Source organism: Vicia villosa, unplaced genomic scaffold (assembly GCF_029867415.1).
Source record: "Vicia villosa cultivar HV-30 ecotype Madison, WI unplaced genomic scaffold, Vvil1.0 ctg.000024F_1_1, whole genome shotgun sequence".
NCBI lineage: Eukaryota > Viridiplantae > Streptophyta > Magnoliopsida > Fabales > Fabaceae > Vicia > Vicia villosa.
In genome coordinates, this window is record NW_026704956.1 from 221436 (window position 1) to 243407 (window position 21972).

Consider the following 21972-nt stretch of genomic DNA (forward strand, 5'->3'; position numbering starts at 1 on the left):
AAGGCCCCTACAAATATAACACTACATAACCATTTAATCTAAGATGAAACACAATTCACTTTGAGATATCCTTGTATTTTGAGTTAAAATTGATATTTTATAAGTGGTAGATCTTGAGGACCAAATTTAATAGATTGAAGTTTTCCTCGAGATTTAATTACATTGGATAGAACACCAAACTGGAATGACATACTCAAATCTTAAATGTTCCTCATTTTAATTATCTAATTTTATTTAAATAAAATTCAAACTCTTGTGAGCGGAACCAAAATTTATTTTCAAGAATTTTTTTTCCAGAAAAATAAAGATAAGAAATTTATTTCAAGAAAATTTTGTAAAAATTTTTGATATTCCTAAAATCATTTATAGCTTTAATTAATTTTAAAAAAATATATAAAATTTTATTGAAATCCACATTTTCATCCTTTTATTGGGAAACAGTTTTATGAGAAGTTATTTTTTCTTTAAAATCTTTTTTCATAAATAATTATTTTCAATTTTGTAACAAAATAGTCATTTCTTATTCATGTATTTTTATAAATATAATTTCTAAACTGAAAACAAATACCCTACATTGATTTAGTGTGTTTGGTTGAGGTGGGAAAAAATAACTTTAAATAAATAATTTTTGCCAAATATATTTAAGTTAAAAACAAGTTGATGCAAAGTTATTTATCTTTAAATTTATTTACGTAAAAGAATAAGTAAAAAATCAAATTTGAAATAAACTACAAATAGTAACTTTAAGCTTGAATCAATTTTGTTAAAAACAATCAAACATATTAAAATTAATTTAACACTCCTAAAATCACATTTTATTTCAAAGAATAAATGCATGTCAAGTGGGCCCCATGCTTTATTCATGAAAATTAAAAATATAATAATGATAACGACTCTTTTATCATTCTACTCCCTCCGTCCCATAATAAAGGACCTATTTAGAATAATTTAGTGTCCCAAAATAAATGACTCATTTCAATTTTCAATAAATTTTTTCCTATTCTACCCTCTAATTAATTAAACTTTCACAATTTCCAATACATGATTAGTGGTACTATAGTAAAAATATTATTCTCTCTCTTACTTTTTTACACTTTTCTTAATATGTGTGAAATGGTTGGCTGGGTCACTCATTGTGGGACGGAGGAAGTAAGTAAAATAATTTTTTCAAAAAATATTAAATATTTTTCTATAATTTTTTTTGAAATTTTGCTTTTAAAAGCCTTCCCTTTTCCTACCCTCTGAATTAGCAAACAAAAACCCCCATCATTTCAGTTGGCATAAAGATGGAATCGATGACTCCGAGTGTTTATTTTATTTTCTTTATGTTATTTACTGCAATGAAATTAATGCTAGTGTTGGAGGCAGTGCCATCAGATCTAGGCATAAAAAATAAAAGTGCAGGCGAGAAAACTAAGCATAAATGTCAGGCATCTTGATGATTTTAAAGGCAGTAGTATGTACTGCCCAAAAAATATTTCCAGTTCATGGGAAAATCCCTATAACAACCACCATTTCTGCAAGCATATATGCAGCTAGCTCATGCAAGAGAATGAGAGATACACAGCAAGAAATAGTTTCCTAGTTCTCATATACGAAACAGGAAGCATCTAGACAAAAGAGAAATAAAATGATGACAATTGACGGCGACTTTCTAACATAAACAGCTAATAATAGTACTTATACTGGATCCTCATTTTGAGAATTGGAACTAGGAGAGAGCTCTAAGGTAACTGGACAATGATCACTTCCGTAGAAACCTGCAGAGACAAAAACAAGGTCATACTTCTGAAACATAACCTGATGAAAAGTGATTGAATAACAATGGAGAGATATGCACAAGAAACCCATGTATATGTAAATGACAGTGGAGCTAACTTTTGGCATAGCCTTTAAACACGTTAGTTATTCTAAGTTAGAACCCAACAGCACCAATTACCACAAGTTGCACTCTGGTTTCAGTCTTTTAACTTGGTAAATACTCCGGGATTAACAAATTTCAATAAAAAATCATATTTATATTAAGAATTTCAAGTTTTGTTGAATAAGCAACCGGTATCAACACAAGAAAAGAAAAAAAAAACTTACCTTTTAACTCTATCCCTTGTCCTCGCATTTCACAAGCAACAATCTTTTCTTCAAGTTTTTCTGAAACTAAAAAATAGTCTATTCTCATCCGTTTTCCACGGTACCTTCAAAGAAAACACTCATAAGATTAGCAAGCCGAATTTAGATTTGTCAATTATAACCAAGTCTTACTTAAATAGACAGCTAAGTCAATTATATTTGTCAATTATAACAGAGTCTTGCTTAAATAAACAGCTAAATTAAAATGAATTCCATATATTTGCAACCCTCCGAGAATTTTAACAACAAATATAGAGGAAGCCTGTCTAGCGGTAAAAGGAAGAAGTGCAAGAAGAAAAATGGTTAAGACAAAAAACCAAAACATAATTTAAATTCTTTAAAGAATTTGTTTACAAAGATTGCATTTGAAATGTAAATATATTATTCAATTACAAAAGACGTTATATGGCTTGAAACAATCACCTTGGGCATGATTTAACCTTAAGGTACCAATAGAGTAATGGAGATCATACATTATTTATTAAACACTCTACTTCAGGAAGAGTGACAATGTTGTTGATATACTCCCTCCGTCCCAAATTATAAGAGAAATTCACTTTTTAGATTCATTGAATAATTAATGTATCTGGTTTGTATATAGACCAGATACATTAATTTTTCAATGAATCAAAAAAGAGAATTTCTCTTATAATTTGGGACAGAGGGAGTATGTTGATGACATAGTGACTGGAAAGGATTGAAAGGAACAACAAGTCTTGATTCAACATTTAGCAAAATAATTTGAAATGAAAATCCTTTAGACAGTGAAGTATTTTTCAGGAATTCAACTGAGTCACTTAAAAAAAAGGTATTTCCATACTTCAACAAAAGAATATCATAGATCTTCCCATGGAAAGAAGTAAACTAGCTTGTAAACTTGTGGGGAGTCCTATAGATCCAAGCCATGAGTTGGATAATGTGGAAGGTGCAGTGGTGGATAAGGAAATGTATCAAAGATTGGGTGAGAGATTAAGTTTCCTTTCCAACACAAGGCCAGATATTGCATTTGTTGTAAGTGTGTTTAGTTAACTTATGCACAATCCGAAGGAAGTTCATTTACTTGCAGCTCACACAATTTAACAATACCTTAACTCTTAAGGGAACAGCAGGAAAAGATATTTTGTTTAAAAGGAATGAAACTTGGAGGAAATCTTGAAACTTGGAGTAAAAAGCATAATGTTATGGCCCGGTCAAGTGCTAAAGCTGAGTTCTAAGCGATGGCACAAGATGTTTGTGAATTACTTTGATTGAAGATTAGACTTAAGGATTTAATGGAATGGACCTACGAAACTCTATTATGATAATAAGTCAGCAATTAGTATGGTTCACAATTCAATTCAACATGATCGAACAAAACACATTGAGGTGGATAGACATTTTATCTAAGAGAAGCTTGATTGCGGTTTGATTTTCACTCCTTATGCTCCTTCACAAGGTCAACTTGCGGATATCTTCACCAAAGGAGTGAGTTGCCCAATTTTTTAAAGAATTGTGACCAAGTTGTGAATGGAGAATACTTATTCACAAGCTTGAGGGGCGAGTGTTAGAAATTAAAATATATTAATTCTTCTTTTTCCAAGTAGCAAAAGTTCATTGTTCTGTGTAGCTTAGGAGATTGTGTTAGCTTAATTACTTTCTTGTAAATTGCACATGTTCATTTATTACCATTGTGTTAGCTTAATTACTTTCTTGTAAATTGCACATGTTCATTTATTACCATTGAAACTATCATGTTTATAAAGTAAACCTGTTGTTGAGTGCAAAGTAACTCAAACACATTAAGAAAAATATTCTTTCTTTTTTCACAGAAATATATGTACTTGTACTTCATCCTATCGTACATGCTATGCTATATATGATTTTCTCTCCATGTGTTGCATGGGTTCTCAATACTAGTTCCTTATATTTGCAACTCACCACATATTTTAACAGCTATTACCGAGGAACTACAAAAAGATCTACATATAGCTAACACTATAGTAGGGGGGGTAAAGGATCTACAAAAAAAAACAGTTTAGACAAAAAACCAAAAACATAATTTAAATTCTTCAAAGCGAATTGCTTCAATATATAGCTAACACTATTGAAGAGAGTGACATAAAGATCAATAAAATAAATTTCTTACCTCCCAATCGGGTTTCCAGACCATGAGAAGCCCTGCTCCATGTCCTTATTCTTGTGCAGAAATCTGTAGGCATCTACCAACTTTCCCCTGAAGCATGCTCAGTAATATCAGTTATCTAGACTTATAAATAAATGAATAAGTAATTCAAAAATAAAGGGTAAAAGTTTGAAAATAAAATTTAATTAAAAATCAGTAACTACAACTTATACCAAATGCTATATATAAATCTTATTTCCTAAACCTTAACATAGTACAACACAGCATTAAATCTCTCCTGACAATCTATCTCTTTTAGATAAACTGCAGAGAGAAAAATTCCTCCTTCGTAGTTTTGAGTGGATTCCTAACCAATCCAAGCAAGATAGCATGTTCAAGATATGAGGTTTGATCATGTTGATATTATAAGTATTATAAATCAATGAACCAAATAGAATAATGGATGACTCACTCTCTTAGGATGGTACCAAATCGTGCTCTTTCAGCCAAGGTAAATCCAGGCTGCCCGCAATCCTGCATAAGTCCATATCATTGGATATTTAATTACTATGCGGAAGATATATTACACTACTTTATCCGAATTGTTAGAAATATAAATCCTTTCTTGAGCCTCTACCTAATAATTTTCTTTTTTTGATAAATGGGATGAGGTACAACACAAAGACTTCCCAACAATTTAAGCTTAGGAGAATTGGTACTTGAAAAGATATCAAAGTGTCTATAGTCAAGTATTTAAAGTCACAAAGATATAAAACTATTCTCGGCCTCTATGATAAATAAAAGAGATGAATCTATTTTAGAGGAAACTTCAAGAGTAAGTAAATTGATTAGACCTCTTTATTTGGAGGAACATAACCATTTTGTTTTGCTGTACTGAAAAACTCTGGATGACTCACATCGATCTCTTCATGGCTGCAGAAGATGGATATATGAGAGTTAAAGGCTAAAAATTCTTCGTATATAAGAGTTTTTAAAGTTCACGGCAGCTATAGAAATGCTTTTGAAACAGGTAAAAGCTAATAAGAAGCAATGCAAACTCAATGAATTAGTTTCATATAATACTTCTAGTTGCATCAAATTGAAATAAAACATAAATCTTAATGGTCCTCTCAAACTCTAGATTTTGTTTTCTTGATGCCGTGGCTAGTTACAGATATATGCGTCCAAGTCGAACAACTAAGCAACATGCTAAACAAATAGGATGGGACTAATTAATGCTATGCGCCAAAAGCAGATGAAAAATGGAGATTAGCCACCTGACATTTAGATCCCCACACCATATCAAAGGCTTGTCAGAATTTTGGTGAACAAATTCCAGGATTCTGTTGTCCCATTTTCTTCTCCTTTGAAATGAGTTTGGCTCCTCTTTCCACCCATTATTTGGTACATATGTATTCAATAAACGGAATGTTTCAAATTCAACTAAGATTACTCGGCCATCTGGTTCATGCTTTGAAGCTAAAAAACAAAAACAAGAAAGAGGATCCATTAGCAGTAAACCAAGCATTGAAAATAATCTGCAAATATGTTAAAATTTTATCATTTCAGTAAAAATATCTAAGCTGCATGCCTATAGAACATATAAAATTAATTTAAAAAGTTAAACTTCAATTTTGAATATATATGATAAATTTTAACAGTAAGCAAATTTCAACAACCAAAACATAATAACTATATTTAGGAGAATTCTGAATACTCCTCCAGGCCAATCTTTTCTACATTCAAATTAAAATAAATACTGCAATAACAAGATTACAATTCTTTTAAAGTCACACATGAGCATGCTTAAACCGCTGAGGATTATAAATAAAAATCAATGTTTTGATATTCTTTTCAGTAAAAAAAACCCAATATCTGACAACTGAAAGCTGAAAATATTCATATGTAAATACATAAAACATGTAATGCCATAAAAAGAATAACAAAACTCTGTGAAGTAGAATACCTATTTTATCAAGATTGAAAACAACACTTTTAGGCTTGAAACATTTTTTTACAAATAACGCTGTCCCCGCATACTTTGAATCTGCAAGAGACCACCAAACACGATAGTTCCCAAACGGAGGGTTCGAAAGTGCACGCATCAATACCTGTAAGTTTGACCAAATATGAGTTATAAAATATTCGAAAGGAATATGATTAATGTATCAATTTAGCAACAAAAATGTTTTATTCATTTTCGGTGTTAAAGTCATTTTAATGCATATTAGAGATGCCGTAAAGCCATTCACAAGCCTTCACCTAAATTGTAGTCCGCAATTGCAGATAGTCTCCACAACTGCATCAGACCGTATTTGCAGTGTGATTTACGACCAATAAACTATCCTGCATAGTCAATTCAACTATGCCCTAAATAAGAATAAACACGCCTATTTTAGTTCTCGCCTAAACACTTGATCAGTTATATTCATTTATTTGTCATGCACTAAGTAAATTAAAAATGAAATCAAAGAAACGGTATACATCACTGCAATGCTGAGAAATGAAAATGTGATTACCCTTTTTTCTTCCCTGGCGGAGTTAGTATCATCTTTAATTTCACCTTGATTTTTGGGAGCGGACTTGGATTGGGAACGGGAAGCAGCGGCGGGCATTCGAACTTCTTGAACGGCGATGACGTCGGGATCGAAGGTGGTGATGAAGTTGGAGAATTCGGACCAGTTGTTCTTCACGCGAAGGAATAAGCTGTTGGCGTTCCAGGTTACGAACTTCAATGGTTCTTCCTTGTTGGTTTCGTTTTCGTTTTCGTTTTCATCTTGTTTTTCATCATTCTCTTTGGCTTTCTTCAAAGCTTTCTCTGGGTTTTTCTCTACTACTTGGAAAAACCGTTTCATCACTCTTCGGAAAGCTTTCGAAGAGCCCTTACCCACTTCTTCCCTCTTTGCTTTGCTCACACTCGTGAGTCGTGCCTTCTGTCTCAGGTCTCACACTCAAAAACGCTACTCTTTTTTCTTTTTTTCTTTTTTTTAATTATTACTAGTTGGGAGGGGTGGAAATAGTTGCTCCTACCTACTTAAAAAGTTCAGTTTGGTCTAGCTTATTTGATAAAAGAGTCAAGGCTTAGATATTTTAAAAGACTATTAATTTAGAAAAAGAGAATTTCTTACATCGGTGGAAAAAAATTCTGAAAATTTTAAAATATTATTCGGAGATATATCTTCGAACACAATCCAAATTAAATTTTAAAGTGTTTCGAAAATGTATCTTCGAAAATATCTTGTTTACACTTGAACGTTAAATTTAAACATTTAGTGATATTTTCGGATCTACAAAATATACAAATATGAAATCAAAAATCTAAATAGGTCCCCCACAGGCTATATGTACAAGTCAAGCTAATCCTGTGAAAACCTCATCATCTGAGTTTACCAAACTCATGAGATTATCCACAATAACGGCGATCATCTAGAGATCCTCCTAGTCATTTGAGCCTGGTGGAGGTAGTGGTGGAGGCACGTCGTCAGCCGGTATCTCAGGATGAGAAACCCTAGCAATAGAAGACCCCCACCATCCGAAGACCCTACAGTAGGTGGTATGAGGCGGGGATGTGATATACCACTCCAGATAACCATCCTCACACTACGAAGGGTACTGAATTGGAATTGCCCTAGATCTAATCTCACGGGCAGAGATGATGATACGGCTCTGAAATCATCTATCAATCCCCCCTTTGGAGCCTCAGGAACTGGTCGAGGAAATGCCCTAGACATAACCATACTGTCGGAGACATCTTTCAGGCAAGTGTCTAGCGACCCTGGTCTGCCACCTCATATGCCATGAATATAATGCAGCATTCTCGAATGGACGACGGGCCCGGTGAGCTGTGTATGATGTCCAGATGACATCATATACTATCATAGCAACCAGCCTCCTCATGTACTCTATAATCTCACCCGTAATCGCCTGCCTGGCTTTCCATCTCCTCACTCGTGGATCGTCTCCCACGACGCGCTACACTCTCCTATCACAGATGCTGGGAAAATGCTCGTATATCCAGCACCTAAAAAATAAAAAGTAATTAATATCATAAACAACAATAAAAAAAATCAAATAGGAAATGCTCGTATACCTATAATAGACTCAAATAACCAGTAAGTTGTTTGGTCTCAGGCACAGTCGCAACTTCAAGTGTCGTATAGAGCATGGTCAAGGTAGCTACTCCCATAGTCCATCATGGAGTCTCTAGGCTACTGAACATTCACATGTATCAAACATCAATGTAAACATCTGACTTTTCCGCAAAGAAAGTACATGCCATCAAATCTAGTATGTACGCCCTAGCGGCAACTTAATACCTCTCTGCCTCCACAAGCTCTTAGTACTGCCTCGCAGCCAAGACATCCGAAGGTGAAGTCCCCTATTAGCATTAAGCTCCTCTAGCACGACATTCTCAAGGACCTGCAGATCCTCTACAACTTGGAGTAACGTTGTCGTCTGGTTAATATCATACCTTATAAAGAATCTACTGCCAATGAGGATATGAAACAACGAGGAGACATCATCCAAATGATAGTCATCTCTCAAAAAGGAAGATGAAAGGAATATGTCTCCGAGTGCCATCGCTCAACAAAAGCAGACAGAAGGGAGGCGTCGAGCGTGGTCAATGAACAATCAGCGAACTCCAACAGACTAAAATTAGATACAATGCGGCTGACCTGCTCAGGCATCGGACCTAGGGGAAAGTTCTTTAACTTTGACCCATGAGATGCGACCTTCAGCGAAGGACGGTGTTGTAGGAAACAAAGTTTAAAAAATTATCAGTCAAATTTCAACACATCACCGAACCATAATAAATATTTTGCAAATAAAAAATTATATCATATATACATCTCCCTGTCACACTCTATATGTGACATAGGAGGCAATATCTTGTGAACAAATGCCTCAGTAGAAACACAAGTCGTGACCTCTATATCTGTAGGAGTAGCATCCTCATCGGCAACAGAAACCTACTCAGCCGCAACATGTACCTCCTCATCAGCAAGAGAAACCTGCTTAACCTCAATAAGTACCTCATCCACATCAACACGAACCTGCTCAACCTCAACAAGTACCTCCTCCACAACAATAAGAACCGGCTCACGCTCCTCCACAGTAGTAGAAACTCTAGCAGCTCGGCGTTGGGGTGCGCAGAACTGCCCCTGCGCCTGTTCAGCCATCCATTTTCAGTGAGAATCGGCCAGAGCATGTCATCCAGCCCATAGCTGGGAAGCCTCTGCTTCTGCTTTTGCCTTAGAAGCTCTAGTGAAAGCTGCCACTGTCACTGGTCCTACCAAAAATTGTGTTATCCTTTTCTTTGCTCCTCACAGAACAACATTTTAAAATATTAGTGAGAAAAAAAATGAAAAAAAAACAAAAAATAACTATCAGAAATTTCAAAATTTCCGTAATTTTTCAAAAAAATCTAACTACCTGAATTTTCAGAATTTCTGGTAATTCCACTGGAAATTTTTGGAAATTCTGAAATATCTAGGAAATTCTTTCGAAAACTTTGAAATTTCTGGTATTATACTATTTTTTTTCAAAGAATTTCCAGCGTGGAGGTGAAATTTCCAGTATCCTACTTACTATTTTCAAAGAATTTTCGGTATACAGTGAAATTTCTAGTATCGTCCAAGATTTTTCAAATTTTTTTGTTTCCAGACATGAATTTATGAAATGGTGGAAAATTTGAGTAGGATTATAATGGAATTTTCATTGGATCTTGGGGTGTAAAATATAACTTGGGGTTGCATGTAGAATCCTTAAGGGTTGCTTTTCCATCCTAGTGAAACCCAAAACAACCCTTGAAATTAAAAAAAATACTTCCAGATTTACTTTATTCACACAATTCATTCGTAAGTTTGCCAGACCTTAGTTTATGATAAAATGGGTGATCTTTGAGAACCTAAATTAAAGAGGGGGTTCCTGCCGTTGAAGTAGACAAAGTGAGATATGCATATTGAGACATTTTGTATGTTATTTGCGTGTTTTTGCTAACAAGTTTAGTGGCACCCATATTTATACAAGTTTTACATGAATATGGACCTTAGAAATTCAATCCTGTCTTAGGAGATATTGTGGAAGTGTACTTCCGGATACACTCTGCTTTGTTTAGTGATATTAGGGTGACTCTAGAGATACATTTCCGAATAAATCCATGCTATCATTTTATTAGCAATATGGGATGGGTTTGGATGTACAGTTTTGAATAAATCATTGTTATCATTTTTTAACCGGGGTGCATCCATAAATGTACTTTCGGATTCAGCCGCTACCGTTCACACAAAACCTGTTTTAGAAATAAATCCTATTATAAAACACGATAATGTTGAAAATTTTAAAAAACTAAAACATGCATTAAAATCTAAGAAAATGTATACATTTGTCATCGTTAATATTAATCCAACATTACATACAAAACATGTTTAACCGCCTTAATACATTGTTGGAGAAAAAACTAAAATGAATCAAAACATGTGTCACTGCCTAAATCTATATCTATGGGGTGGTCACTGCTTGAAACACTTTCAATCTCGCTCAACTTGGTGAATTCTTGCCACTTATTAATAAAATAATTCCGTCAAGTTTCAACTTTCTTTGTTGACTGAGTTGTCCATTCTGGTGATGTCATTGATATAGGGCATCCCGATTTCAAATAAACTTGAATAAAATGCAGTGATTTAGAAAGACTCCCAATAAACCTAATCCAATCAGTTGGATTTGGAGGGGGTCCGTAGTGGAAAAATTGTTTCTGAGAACTTGTTTCTTGTTAGATCAATACACACCCTATTATATGCTCTTGCTATAAGATGACTCATTTCAGGGAAGCACGTCCATTTTTTCTCTGATGTCAGACTGCTAACATAAGGAATACAAGATTCATGAATTGTTGAGCAATTGTGAATAGAAATTATTGTCTCAAAATCTATGTTCCAACATCATAATGTTGCGACCAAATGATGTATGTATCTTATTATGCTGATTTTGGATCATTTAGTTCACCAAATCCCAATCTCTACACAAATCACCTTTACTATGTCACCTGTACTTGAAAGTATAACTCGTGACACTTGTCATGATTATGTGTATCACAAATCACATTAAATCTCCCTATATTATTTGCCAAAAGATTTCCATGCAACTTAAAAGGACCCTCACATTTTCTTAAACTGTTGTCATCTTGTTTCAGCTTCCAGATAGTAGTTATGTACTTGTCACTTCTTTTGCATCTAAATATCACAAATACAAGTCTTTTATCTGAACCGTTATCTGGCCTTCTGATTAAAACACGAAACCCCAATTTGGCAGCCTCTGTGTGGATCCATTGGAGCCTATGATCAGGAACAACAAAATCTTGTTCATTTGTAAATTGGTTGCCAATATCTACCTTGACATCAATAGACTTGGCATCCCCGGACGCAATAGGTTTGAGGAGAACATCAGGGTGCATCATAGGTTATTTGTCCCATTTTCCATTGACTAGCTTCATCTAACTTAGAGTACATGTAAAGTAAATAAGATACACCCTAGTTATACTCGTGAATTCTCTCAAGTTTATGAAGTAGTTAATGTAGACAAAATCAACATAGGTCTCACTTTTGTCCATAAATATGTTTGTGCCAACAAAATAAAAATAAAAATATATCTTCAAGCCACATTGTCTATGATAGGTGACTTTTGTGCATCATCACCAACATGCTTTTTAGCGGTCGTAAGGTGATTTATGTAATTATCATTTAGAAAATAAAATTTTGCATATGCTCCTTGGATATCAACAATCTCCTTTTGGGCATCACCTGAATCACCTTCTAATTGTATCACCATTAAGTCCAGTGTCTCATATCTTTAAATTGAATAGAGATGTAACAATCTTCCTGTAATCAGAAGATGAAGGATGCATGATACATCATCAAAAGTAAAATGAGATGATGACGTCTCTAAGTGTCATCTCTCAACAAATGCCGACGGAAGACCATGGTCAATGTAACCATATCTTGTCCTACAAAATCCTTCATTCAAGATGCTTCTAACACTTCATAAAATCATAATTCATCTAGATACAATAGCTTTGCCATCTTCCTACCATGATTTATACACTTATGTATTTCACGGTACTGGAAAAATAAATACATCAACATTAGACGGTTCAAATTAGTATAAACCCATTGTTTAAAAACCAATTTAAAGATTTATTTTATCTTTCCTTCTCACATATGAGCCTCAAATGGTTTGCAAATCGAGGGAGTAATGACATGTCATTAGAGTCTCTAGGAAATCTCTTAGGTGCCACAGGAGTAGGTCCAACAAAAGAATGTGTAACAGGAGCATGTATGGCAGCAGAAGCTACATCGTCATGTTCTGAAGACCCATGGCCGTGGGACGACGATCCCTCAACAACACTAAATGATTGTCCAACAACAGAAGAATCAGTGGCGGATCTATTAAGGGACTGGTGTATGCCATATCACCCCTCACATTTTTATATGGTTATCAACTTAGGTGCTAAATATTAATATGTTTCTATCTGATGCAATGGTAAGAAGTATAACTTTGGCAAATAGATCTTCAGTTCAATTCCTTGAGGCAACTTCTTTATATTTTTATTTTAAAAAATGACCATGTTAGAACTTGAACTTTAATCCAGGGGATGAGATTAAAAGTAAAACCACTAAACCAAATTTTATTTTGTGTGATTTATTTGAAATAGTTTTAATAAATCATATATTTATTTGGCACCCCTAAGAAAATTTCTCAAGATCCGCCACTGAGAAGAATATATAGCTTTCTCCCTAAGCATTGAAACATGTTGAGACAACTGACCATTCCTATACCTTTTTTTTCCATAATCAAACAAAAACACTCATAAGTTATTTTGCTATAAAAAGAAAGCCTAGTTTAGATAGTCGATCAGTGAAATACATGCATAAAAATAAAGCATACCCAAATTCAAACTAGACATTATTCAAAATAGTGAAATGCATGCACAAAAATATAGCATACACCAATCCAAACTATGATCACAGTTTTTTTAAATAATAATTCAAAGCAGAACTGAATTAAAGAAAAAGAACTGACTTAAAGAAATAGAAACATAACTAATATTATCTTGATTTTGATCTTTGTATAAGGCATACAGATTTTGATCTCCGTACAATTCGCACCAAAATTCAAACCATGCATAAACCCTAACCTCTAAATGTCTCAAACCAAAACACAATAGGATGAAAATGATTTAACATTGACATAAGATAGAATATAATGTAGTTTAACTAAAGACTAGGAAGAAATTGCATGCATCATAATTAAAAAAAAACAAGGTTAGGATGAGAAACTTATCGACTATTCTTCAAATATAAGAGCGGAATTGATTAAGTGCACTTAATTTGACTGAGAATGAATAAAAATGAAGAGATTTTGAGTATTTCCCACACAAATAGTGCTTTTTGATCTTCTATGTTATTTTCTCTTTTGGTTTCAAATTTTACTGGACCGGGAGAGAGAAATTATCCGCATTCATAAGGATTTTGATCTTCGGATGATGTCTACAGAGGACAACATCGGGACATGCTCATTTGCCCATGTGATGTGTTTTCAGATAAATTTGATATGTTGTTTCGTGTGGTGCGTTTGGATTTCTTCGAATTTCAATCTCCGAACGGAACTAGAGAAGTATTTTTGAAAATTCATAAAGTTCGAAAGAAATACTAATGATGCAATCAACAATCCCCTCTTAATCATGTGTGACATAGCATTTGGGTTGCCAAAGCTTTTGATTTATATTAAGTTTGCTTGTGAATAGTGGAACAAAATATTCAAGAATGTCATTTTTTAGGCTGACATTTTTACTCACTAAAAACTTTAAGCTCCATTCATTCTCTTTATGTAAATGATAATAATGAAAAGAAAAATAATAAAATCGAACATAAATGAAGCTTAACAGCAAACAAGCTTCTTTAAACAACCAATATAAGCATTAATATTTTCTTCATTGGCTTAAAAGGGTGGTTCTGAAAACAAATGAAGAATTGAGCATTGATAGAAATAGTGAACAAGACTTGAATCATACAAAATCCACATCACTTCAAAGTTTTCTAGCTCACATGTTGCTTCTCAAGAAGGCTACCACAAAATGCTAAATCAAATCTTTCCTCAACTCAAAACACTTTCATCACAACAATCATGATATCAAGCAATCATAACAACAAATTCAATTTGCAATTATGTCATCAACACATATTAATATTCACTTCATAATCACAAAAATTCAAAATACAACTCATTATGCGACTCAACATTATGTATATGCATGTGGTACCATTTGGAGTAAAACTCCCATCGTCATTATTGCTATTTGGGCCATCTTCACTTTTGCCATTTCAAGGCCATCGTCGCTTTTGCCATTTTCAGGCCATCGTCATTTATGCAATGGATGTGACTCAATGATGCAACATCCACAAAATACAACATTCACACACTTCACAACATCAGCTAAACATCATCAACTCAATGCCAAAATTCAATGGCAATCACAATATCATTACTATTATAGTAATTCATCACTTCTCAATCACGTTGCTATGTCATATCAATATACAACATCATTTCACTTTGCAATACATCACAATATCGGAAAATACGACTTAAGAAAATTATCCAAAAATCATTTCAAATCAATTTCATTAGTTAGAAATAAATTTCAGCTTTACAGAGGTTCAAACGGTGCATAAAAAGGAGTTACAGTTCAAAAGATACAACAAGTAGAAGTTTCATAAAAGTTTTGGCAAAATATCATTTTTGGTCCCGTATGTTAACCTCGGGGTTCATTTTGGTTCCTTAGCTTCAAAAAGTTTCATATTGGTCCCTTACCTTTTTAAAGGGTGTCATTTTAGTCCTTTTTGGCATATTAGCGACGAATTTAGCGACGAATTTTTGAGTTTTTCTGTTGCTAATATGACAAAAAGGACTAAAGTGACATCTTTTGAATAGTTAAGGGGCCAATTTGAAACTTTTTGAAGTTAAGGGACCAAAATGAACCCTGAGGTTAACTTACGGGACTAAAAAGAGTATTTTTCCTAAAAGTTTTTGAGAGCAAAGTTCGCTTAGCGGGCCACAAGCGTGCTAACTACAACTAAAAATAGTAGCGAACCGTCTTCACAGCTCCGCTTAGCGGACTCACGAATTTCAGAATTTGTTTCTGAAGGATAGAAAAACACTTAGAAAGGGGGGGGGGGTTTGAATAAGTGTAGTTTTAAATCTCTTAAGATAAAAACAATTTGCACAATGATTTTTATCCTGGTTCGTTGTTAACTAAACTACTCAAGTCCACCCCTTGGAGTGATTTACCTCACCTGAGGATTTAATCCACTAATCACACAAGATTACAATGGTTTTCCACTTAGATAACCTCTAAGTCTTCTAGAGTATTCTGATCACAACCTGATAACTCTAGGAACACAATGCTTAGATACCCTCTAAGACTTTCTAGAGAATCCGATCACAACTTGATCTCCTCTAGTTCTTTACAACTGAATGTAAACAAATTCTTACAAGAGTATTACAATGCTTCTTAAAAGCTATAATCACAACTGTGATATTTCTCTTAAAGTTTAAGCTTAATCTCACTAAGATATTACAACAGTAATAAAGTGAGGTTGAAGATGAAGTTTGAGAGCTTTTTGAATTTGACAGCGTTTCTGTATGTTTGTGCAAAGTGTTGTATTCAGCTTCTCATCAGAACTTCTATTTATAGGCCTTTGAGAAGATGACCGTTGGGAGCATTTAATGCATTGCGTGATCCGTACAGCATTGCATTTAATGTTTCACTCTTTTGTCAACTACCTCGAGCCTTGCTTTTCCTGCTTTAACAGACGTTGCCTTTAATAGCTTCTAACGTTCCTTTTGTCAGTCAGCGTAGCCTGCCATCTTGTACTTGCTTCTGATCTGATGTTTGTATAAACAACGTTTGAATATAATCAGAGTCAAACAGCTTGGTGCAGAGCATTTTCTTGTCTTCTGACCTTGAAGTGCTTCTAGCGTGATACCATGAGAACTTCAGTGTTTCTGCTTCTGATCTCAAGTTCTTCTGATGCTTCAATAGACCATGTTCTGATTCTGCTTGACCATCTTCTGATGTCTTGCGAGAGCATGTTCTGATGTTGCATACTTGAACCTTCTGAGTCAGTGCTTCTTGCGCTGATTTTGTGCATACTCTTTATATATTTCCTGAAATGGAAATTGCATAGGATTAGAGTACCACATTATCTCAAGCAAAATTCATATACATTGTTATCATCAAAACTAAGAATATTGATCAGAACAAATCTTGTTCTAACAATCTCCCCCTTTTTGATGATGACAAAAATATATATAAATGATATGAATTTGCAATCAGAATATCAGACGGCTAAAGACAATTACACAGTTATAGCATAAGCATATAAACATAGTGTGTGAATATGTCTCCCCCTGAGATTAACAATCTCCCCCTGAGATAAATAATCTCCCCTGAAATAAATACTGGAAGAAATTTATAAATAAAGGACTTCCCTGAGTATTTTCCATTTCAGTTGAGACGATCACATATGCTTAGAACTTCAGAACATTCAGAGCTTCTGCTTCTTGCTTCCATAGGACAGCTTCAGAGCTTTGAATTTCTTCTTGAATCATTGCATGCTAGATTGTATCAGAACATTGTTGAATGTACCAGAGCATCATCAGAGCATCTCTACATCCTGAAATGTTTCAGATCAAGCTAAACGACAAAAGTCAGAGCATGAATGAATCAGAACACAAAATATGTATCAGAGCATATAGTATGTATCAGAGTACAAAACAAATTGTATCAGAACACATAAAAAATGCATCAGAACATATAAGGGATAAGAATGTGTTATAGCATATTCTGCCACGAGAATATTAGAACATTCTTCCTTCTTTCTTCTGATCTTGAAGTTTCACAGCACTCAGCTTGCTTCAAATTCCATGAGCATGTTTCTATATAGAATTGCTTTTCCCCATGTCTTTGCTTCTCATGTTGAGCTTTTTAGAATGTCTTCAATACTATAAAGACTCAAAGACATAGAACTTGCAAATTCTGTTAGAAATGTGGAGACTTACTCCCAGCAACTGATAATGTAAATCAGATCATTTATCACATTTTCTCCCCCCTTTTGTCATAACATCAAAAACATAAAAGATTCAGATGAAAAACAAACAATATGAGAGAAAAGAAGATTTCATTGATCATAAGTAGAATTATCAGAAGATACAAGAAACAATGCAAGAAAACAGATGCAAGAACAAGAGACAACTAAGACTCAAAAGACTACGACTAGCCTAGCTTAGACATGATCTTGGCCAGCATGTCGTGAATCCCAGCAGTGCTTTCATTTTGCTTCTTCATGAAGTCTCTGAACTCTTCATGTGCTTCATCATGCTTATCCAAGATCTTGGCCAGCATGAAGTCTCTGAACTCTTCATGTGCTTCATCAGAATATCCAAGAAGGAAACACTTTTGTGCCTTAGAATCAAACTTACCAAGATGATCTTTAGTATTCAGAATGAAACAAACACATCCAAAAGGATGAAAATATAAAATGTTGGGCTTTCTGTTCTTCCACAATTCATAAGGAGACTTATTTAGAATAGGTCTTATAGAGATTCTATTCTAAATATAACATGCAGTATTTATTGCTTCTGCCCAGAAGTGCTTAGCCATATTGGTTTCATTGATCATGGTTCTGGCCATCTCTTGTAGAGTCCTATTCTTTCGCTCTACAACTCCATTTTGCTGTGGAGTTCTAGGGCAAGAGAAATCATGGGCAATACCATTTTCTTTGAAGAACTCCCCAAAGAATCTGTTCTCAAATTCGCCACCATGATCACTTTTGACCTTTATGATTTTGCACTCCTTCTCAGATTGAATCTGAGTGCAGAATTCAAAGAACACTGAATGAGACTCATCATTGTGTGTTAAGAACTTTACCCATGTCCAGCGGCTATAATCATCTACGATGACTAATCCATATTTCTTCCCTCTGACAGATGCTGTTTTGACAGGTCCAAACAGATCAATGTGCAGAAGTTCTAGCGGCCTAGAGGAAGAGACAACATTCTTAGATTTGAATGCAGGTTTGGAGAACTTGCCCTTCTGACATGCTTTGCAAAGAGCATCTGATTTGTATTTCAGATTTGGGAGACCTCTGACCAGATTTAGTTTGTTAATCTGAGAAATCTTTCTCAAACTAGCATGGCCTAATCTTCTGTGCCAGACCCATTGCTCTTCAGAAACAGACATAAGGCAAGTCACCTTCTGCTTCTCAAGATCAGAAAGATCAATCTTATAAATGTTGTTCTTTCTCTTGCCTGTAAATAGGATTGAGCCATCCTTCTGACTTACAGCCTTGCAAGACTTTTGATTGAAGATTATGTCATAACCATTGTCACTTAATTGACTTATGGACAATAAGTTATGCGCTAATCCTTCTACAAGAAGTACATTAGATATGGAAGGAGAGTTACCAGTACTTATGGTTCCAGAGCCAATAATCTTGCCCTTCTGATCTCCTCCAAACTTGACTTCTCCACCAGACTTAAGCACCGGGTCTTAGAACATAGACCTTCTTCCCGTCATGTGTCGCGAGCACCCAGAGTCCAGGTACCATGACATGTTGTGCTTTGTCTTCTTTGCTGCCAAGGATATTTGCAACAGAAATTATCTTCTCCTTAGGTACCCACAACTTCTTGGGTCCTTTCTTGTTAGTTTTCCTCAAGTTCTGATTGAACTTGGGTTTAGCATAATAAACAACAGGAGGTACAGCATGATATTCCTTAGGTTTAGCAGCATGATTTTTTCTAGGTTGTGTCACATGCTTCTTAGTGTGTGTAGCATGAAAGCTTTTGGCATGTGAAGTGAGCCTATTATCATGTGAGTGGCCATATTTCAACTGATCATACAATGGCTTGTATGTGATTTTCATATCATCTACAGGTTCAAATTTGTGTGGGGTATCACCCTCATAGCCAACGCCAATCCTTTTGTTTCCAGAAACACCATATATCATAGAAGCAAGATGACTTCTGCCAATACTTCTAGATAAGAACTTTCTAAAACTCGAGTCATATTCTTTCAGAATATGATTGAGACTAGGAATGGATTTTTCTGATTCAGAAGGAGATCCAATATCTTTGGATAATTTTAAAACTTTTTCCTTCAGTTCAGAATTTTCCACTTCCAGCTTCTTAGTTTCAGAATCAAATAGCTTTTTCAGCTTTTTGTATTTGATACTAAGATGAGCCTTGAGTTCTAGAAGTTCTGTTAAAATGGAAACTAACTCTTCTCTAGATAGTTCAGAAAATACCTCTTCAGAATCTGATTCTGATGTAGATTCTGATCCATCATCAACTGTGGCCATCAGTGCAATGTTTGCCTGCTCGCCTTCAGAGTCTGATTCTGATTCTGAATCTGAATCATCCCATGTTGCCATAAGACCTTTCTTCTTATGAAACTTCTTCTTGGGATTCTCCTTCTGAAGTTTTGGACTCTCATTCTTGTAGTGACCGGGCTCATTGCACTCATAGCATGTGACCTTCTTCTTGTCAGATCTTCTGCTTCCAGAAGATTCTCCTTTTTCAAGCTTCTTAGAACTTCTGAGGTTCTTGAACTTCCTATGTTTGCTTTTCCAGAGTTGGTTTACCCTTCTGGAGATCATGGACAGTTCATCTTCTTCTTCTGATTCTAATTCTTCAGAATCTTGTTCTTCTGCCTGAAAAGCGTTAGTGCATTTTTTATAATTGGATTTTAATGCAATAGACTTACCTTTCTTCTGAGGTTCATTAGCATCCAGCTCTATTTCATGACTCCTCAGAGCACTGATCAATTCTTCAAGAGAGACTTCATTCAGATTCTTGGCAATTTTGAAAGCAGTCACCATAGGACCCCATCTTCTTGGCAAGCTTCTGAGATCTTCTTGACATGATCAGCCTTGGTGTATCCCTTGTCAAGAACTCTTAATCCAGCAGTTAGCATTTGAAATCTTGAGAACATTTTCTCAATGTTTTCATCATCCTCCATCTTGAAGGCTTCATATTTCTGGATCAAAGCAAGAGCTTTGGTCTCCTTGACTTGGGCGTTTCCTTCATGAGTCATTTTCAGTGACTCATATATATCATAGGCAGTTTCCCTGTTAGATATCTTCTCATATTCAGCATGAGAGATAGCATTCAGCAAAACAGTCCTACACTTGTGATGATTTTTAAATAGCTTCTTTTAATCATCGCTCATCTCTTGTCTTGAGAGCTTTACACCACTAGCTTTCACTGGGTGTTTGTAACCATCCACCAGAAGATCCCATAAGTCACCATCTAAACCAAGAAAGTAACTTTCGAGTTTATCTTTCCAATATTCAAAGTTTTCACCATCGAATACTGGTGGTCTAGTGTAACCATTGTTACCATTTCCATTGTATTGCTCAGCAGAGCCAGATGTAGATGTAGGTGTTGGAGTTTCACCAGCCATCTTGACTTAAGCGTTTTTCTCTTCCTGAATCTTTTCTAAACACCGTTAAGTGCTTGCACCTTAGAACCAGGCTCTGATACCAATTGAAGGATAGAAAAACACTTAGAAAGGGGGGGGGGGTTGAATAAGTGTAGTTTTAAATCTCTTAAGATAAAAACAATTTGCACAATGATTTTTATCCTGGTTCGTTGTTAACTAAACTACTCCAGTCCACCCCTTGGAGTGATTTACCTCACCTGAGGATTTAATCCACTAATCACACAAGATTATAATGGTTTTCCACTTAGATAACCTCTAAGTCTTCTAGAGTATTCTGATCACAACCTGATAACTCTAGGAACACAATGCTTAGATACCCTCTAAGACTTTCTAGAGAATCCGATCACAACTTGATCTCCTCTAGTTCTTTACAACTGAATGTAAACAAATTCTTACAAGAGTATTACAATGCTTCTTAAAAGCTATAATCACAACTGTGATATTTCTCTTAAAGTTTAAGCTTAATCTCACTAAGATATTACAACAGTAATAAAGTGAGGTTGAAGATGAAGTTTGAGAGCTTTTTGAATTTGACAGCGTTTCTGTATGTTTGCGCAAAGTGTTGTATTCAGCTTCTCATCAAAACTTCTATTTATAGGCGTTTGAGAAGATGACTGTTGAGAGCATTTAATGCATTGCGTGATCCGTACAGCATTGCATTTAATGTTTCACTCTTTTGTCAACTACCTCGAGCCTTGCTTTTCCTGCTTTAACTGACGTTGCCTTTAATAGCTTCTAACGTTCCTTTTGTCAGTCAGCGTAGCCTGCCATCTTGTACTTGCTTCTGATCTGATGTTTGTATAAACAACATTTGAATATAATCAGAGTCAAACAGCTTGGTGCAGAGCATCTTCTTGTCTTCTGACCTTGAAGTGCTTCTAGCGTGATACCATGAGAACTTCAGTGCTTCTGCTTCTGATCTCAAGTTCTTCTGATGCTTCGATAGACCATGTTCTGATTCGGCTTGACCATCTTCTGATGTCTTGCGAGAGCATGTTCTGATGTTGCATACTTGAACCTTCTGAGTCAGTGCTTCTTGCGCTGATTTTGTGCATACTCTTTATATATTTCCTGAAATGGAAATTGCATAGGATTAGAGTACCACATTATCTCAAGCAAAATTCATATACATTGTTATCATCAAAACTAAGAATATTGATCAGAACAAATCTTGTTCTAACAATCT

The 21972-nt window shown here is 34.9% G+C and overlaps 1 protein-coding gene across 1 annotated transcript; it reads right to left on the reverse strand.

Annotated features, from left to right (window-relative positions):
- Positions 1 to 895: 895 nt before the first annotated feature.
- Positions 896 to 7229, reverse strand: LOC131622074 (DNA-(apurinic or apyrimidinic site) endonuclease-like). Its single transcript, XM_058893117.1, has 8 exons — positions 6748 to 7229; positions 6195 to 6339; positions 5506 to 5707; positions 5083 to 5161; positions 4701 to 4762; positions 4253 to 4339; positions 2089 to 2192; positions 896 to 1760 (listed from the first exon to the last, which is right to left on the reverse strand). The coding sequence occupies exons 1-8, from the start codon at positions 7081 to 7083 to the stop codon at positions 1681 to 1683; spliced, it is 1095 nt and encodes a 364-aa protein (XP_058749100.1). The 5' UTR covers positions 7084 to 7229; the 3' UTR covers positions 896 to 1680.
- Positions 7230 to 21972: the final 14743 nt, after the last annotated feature.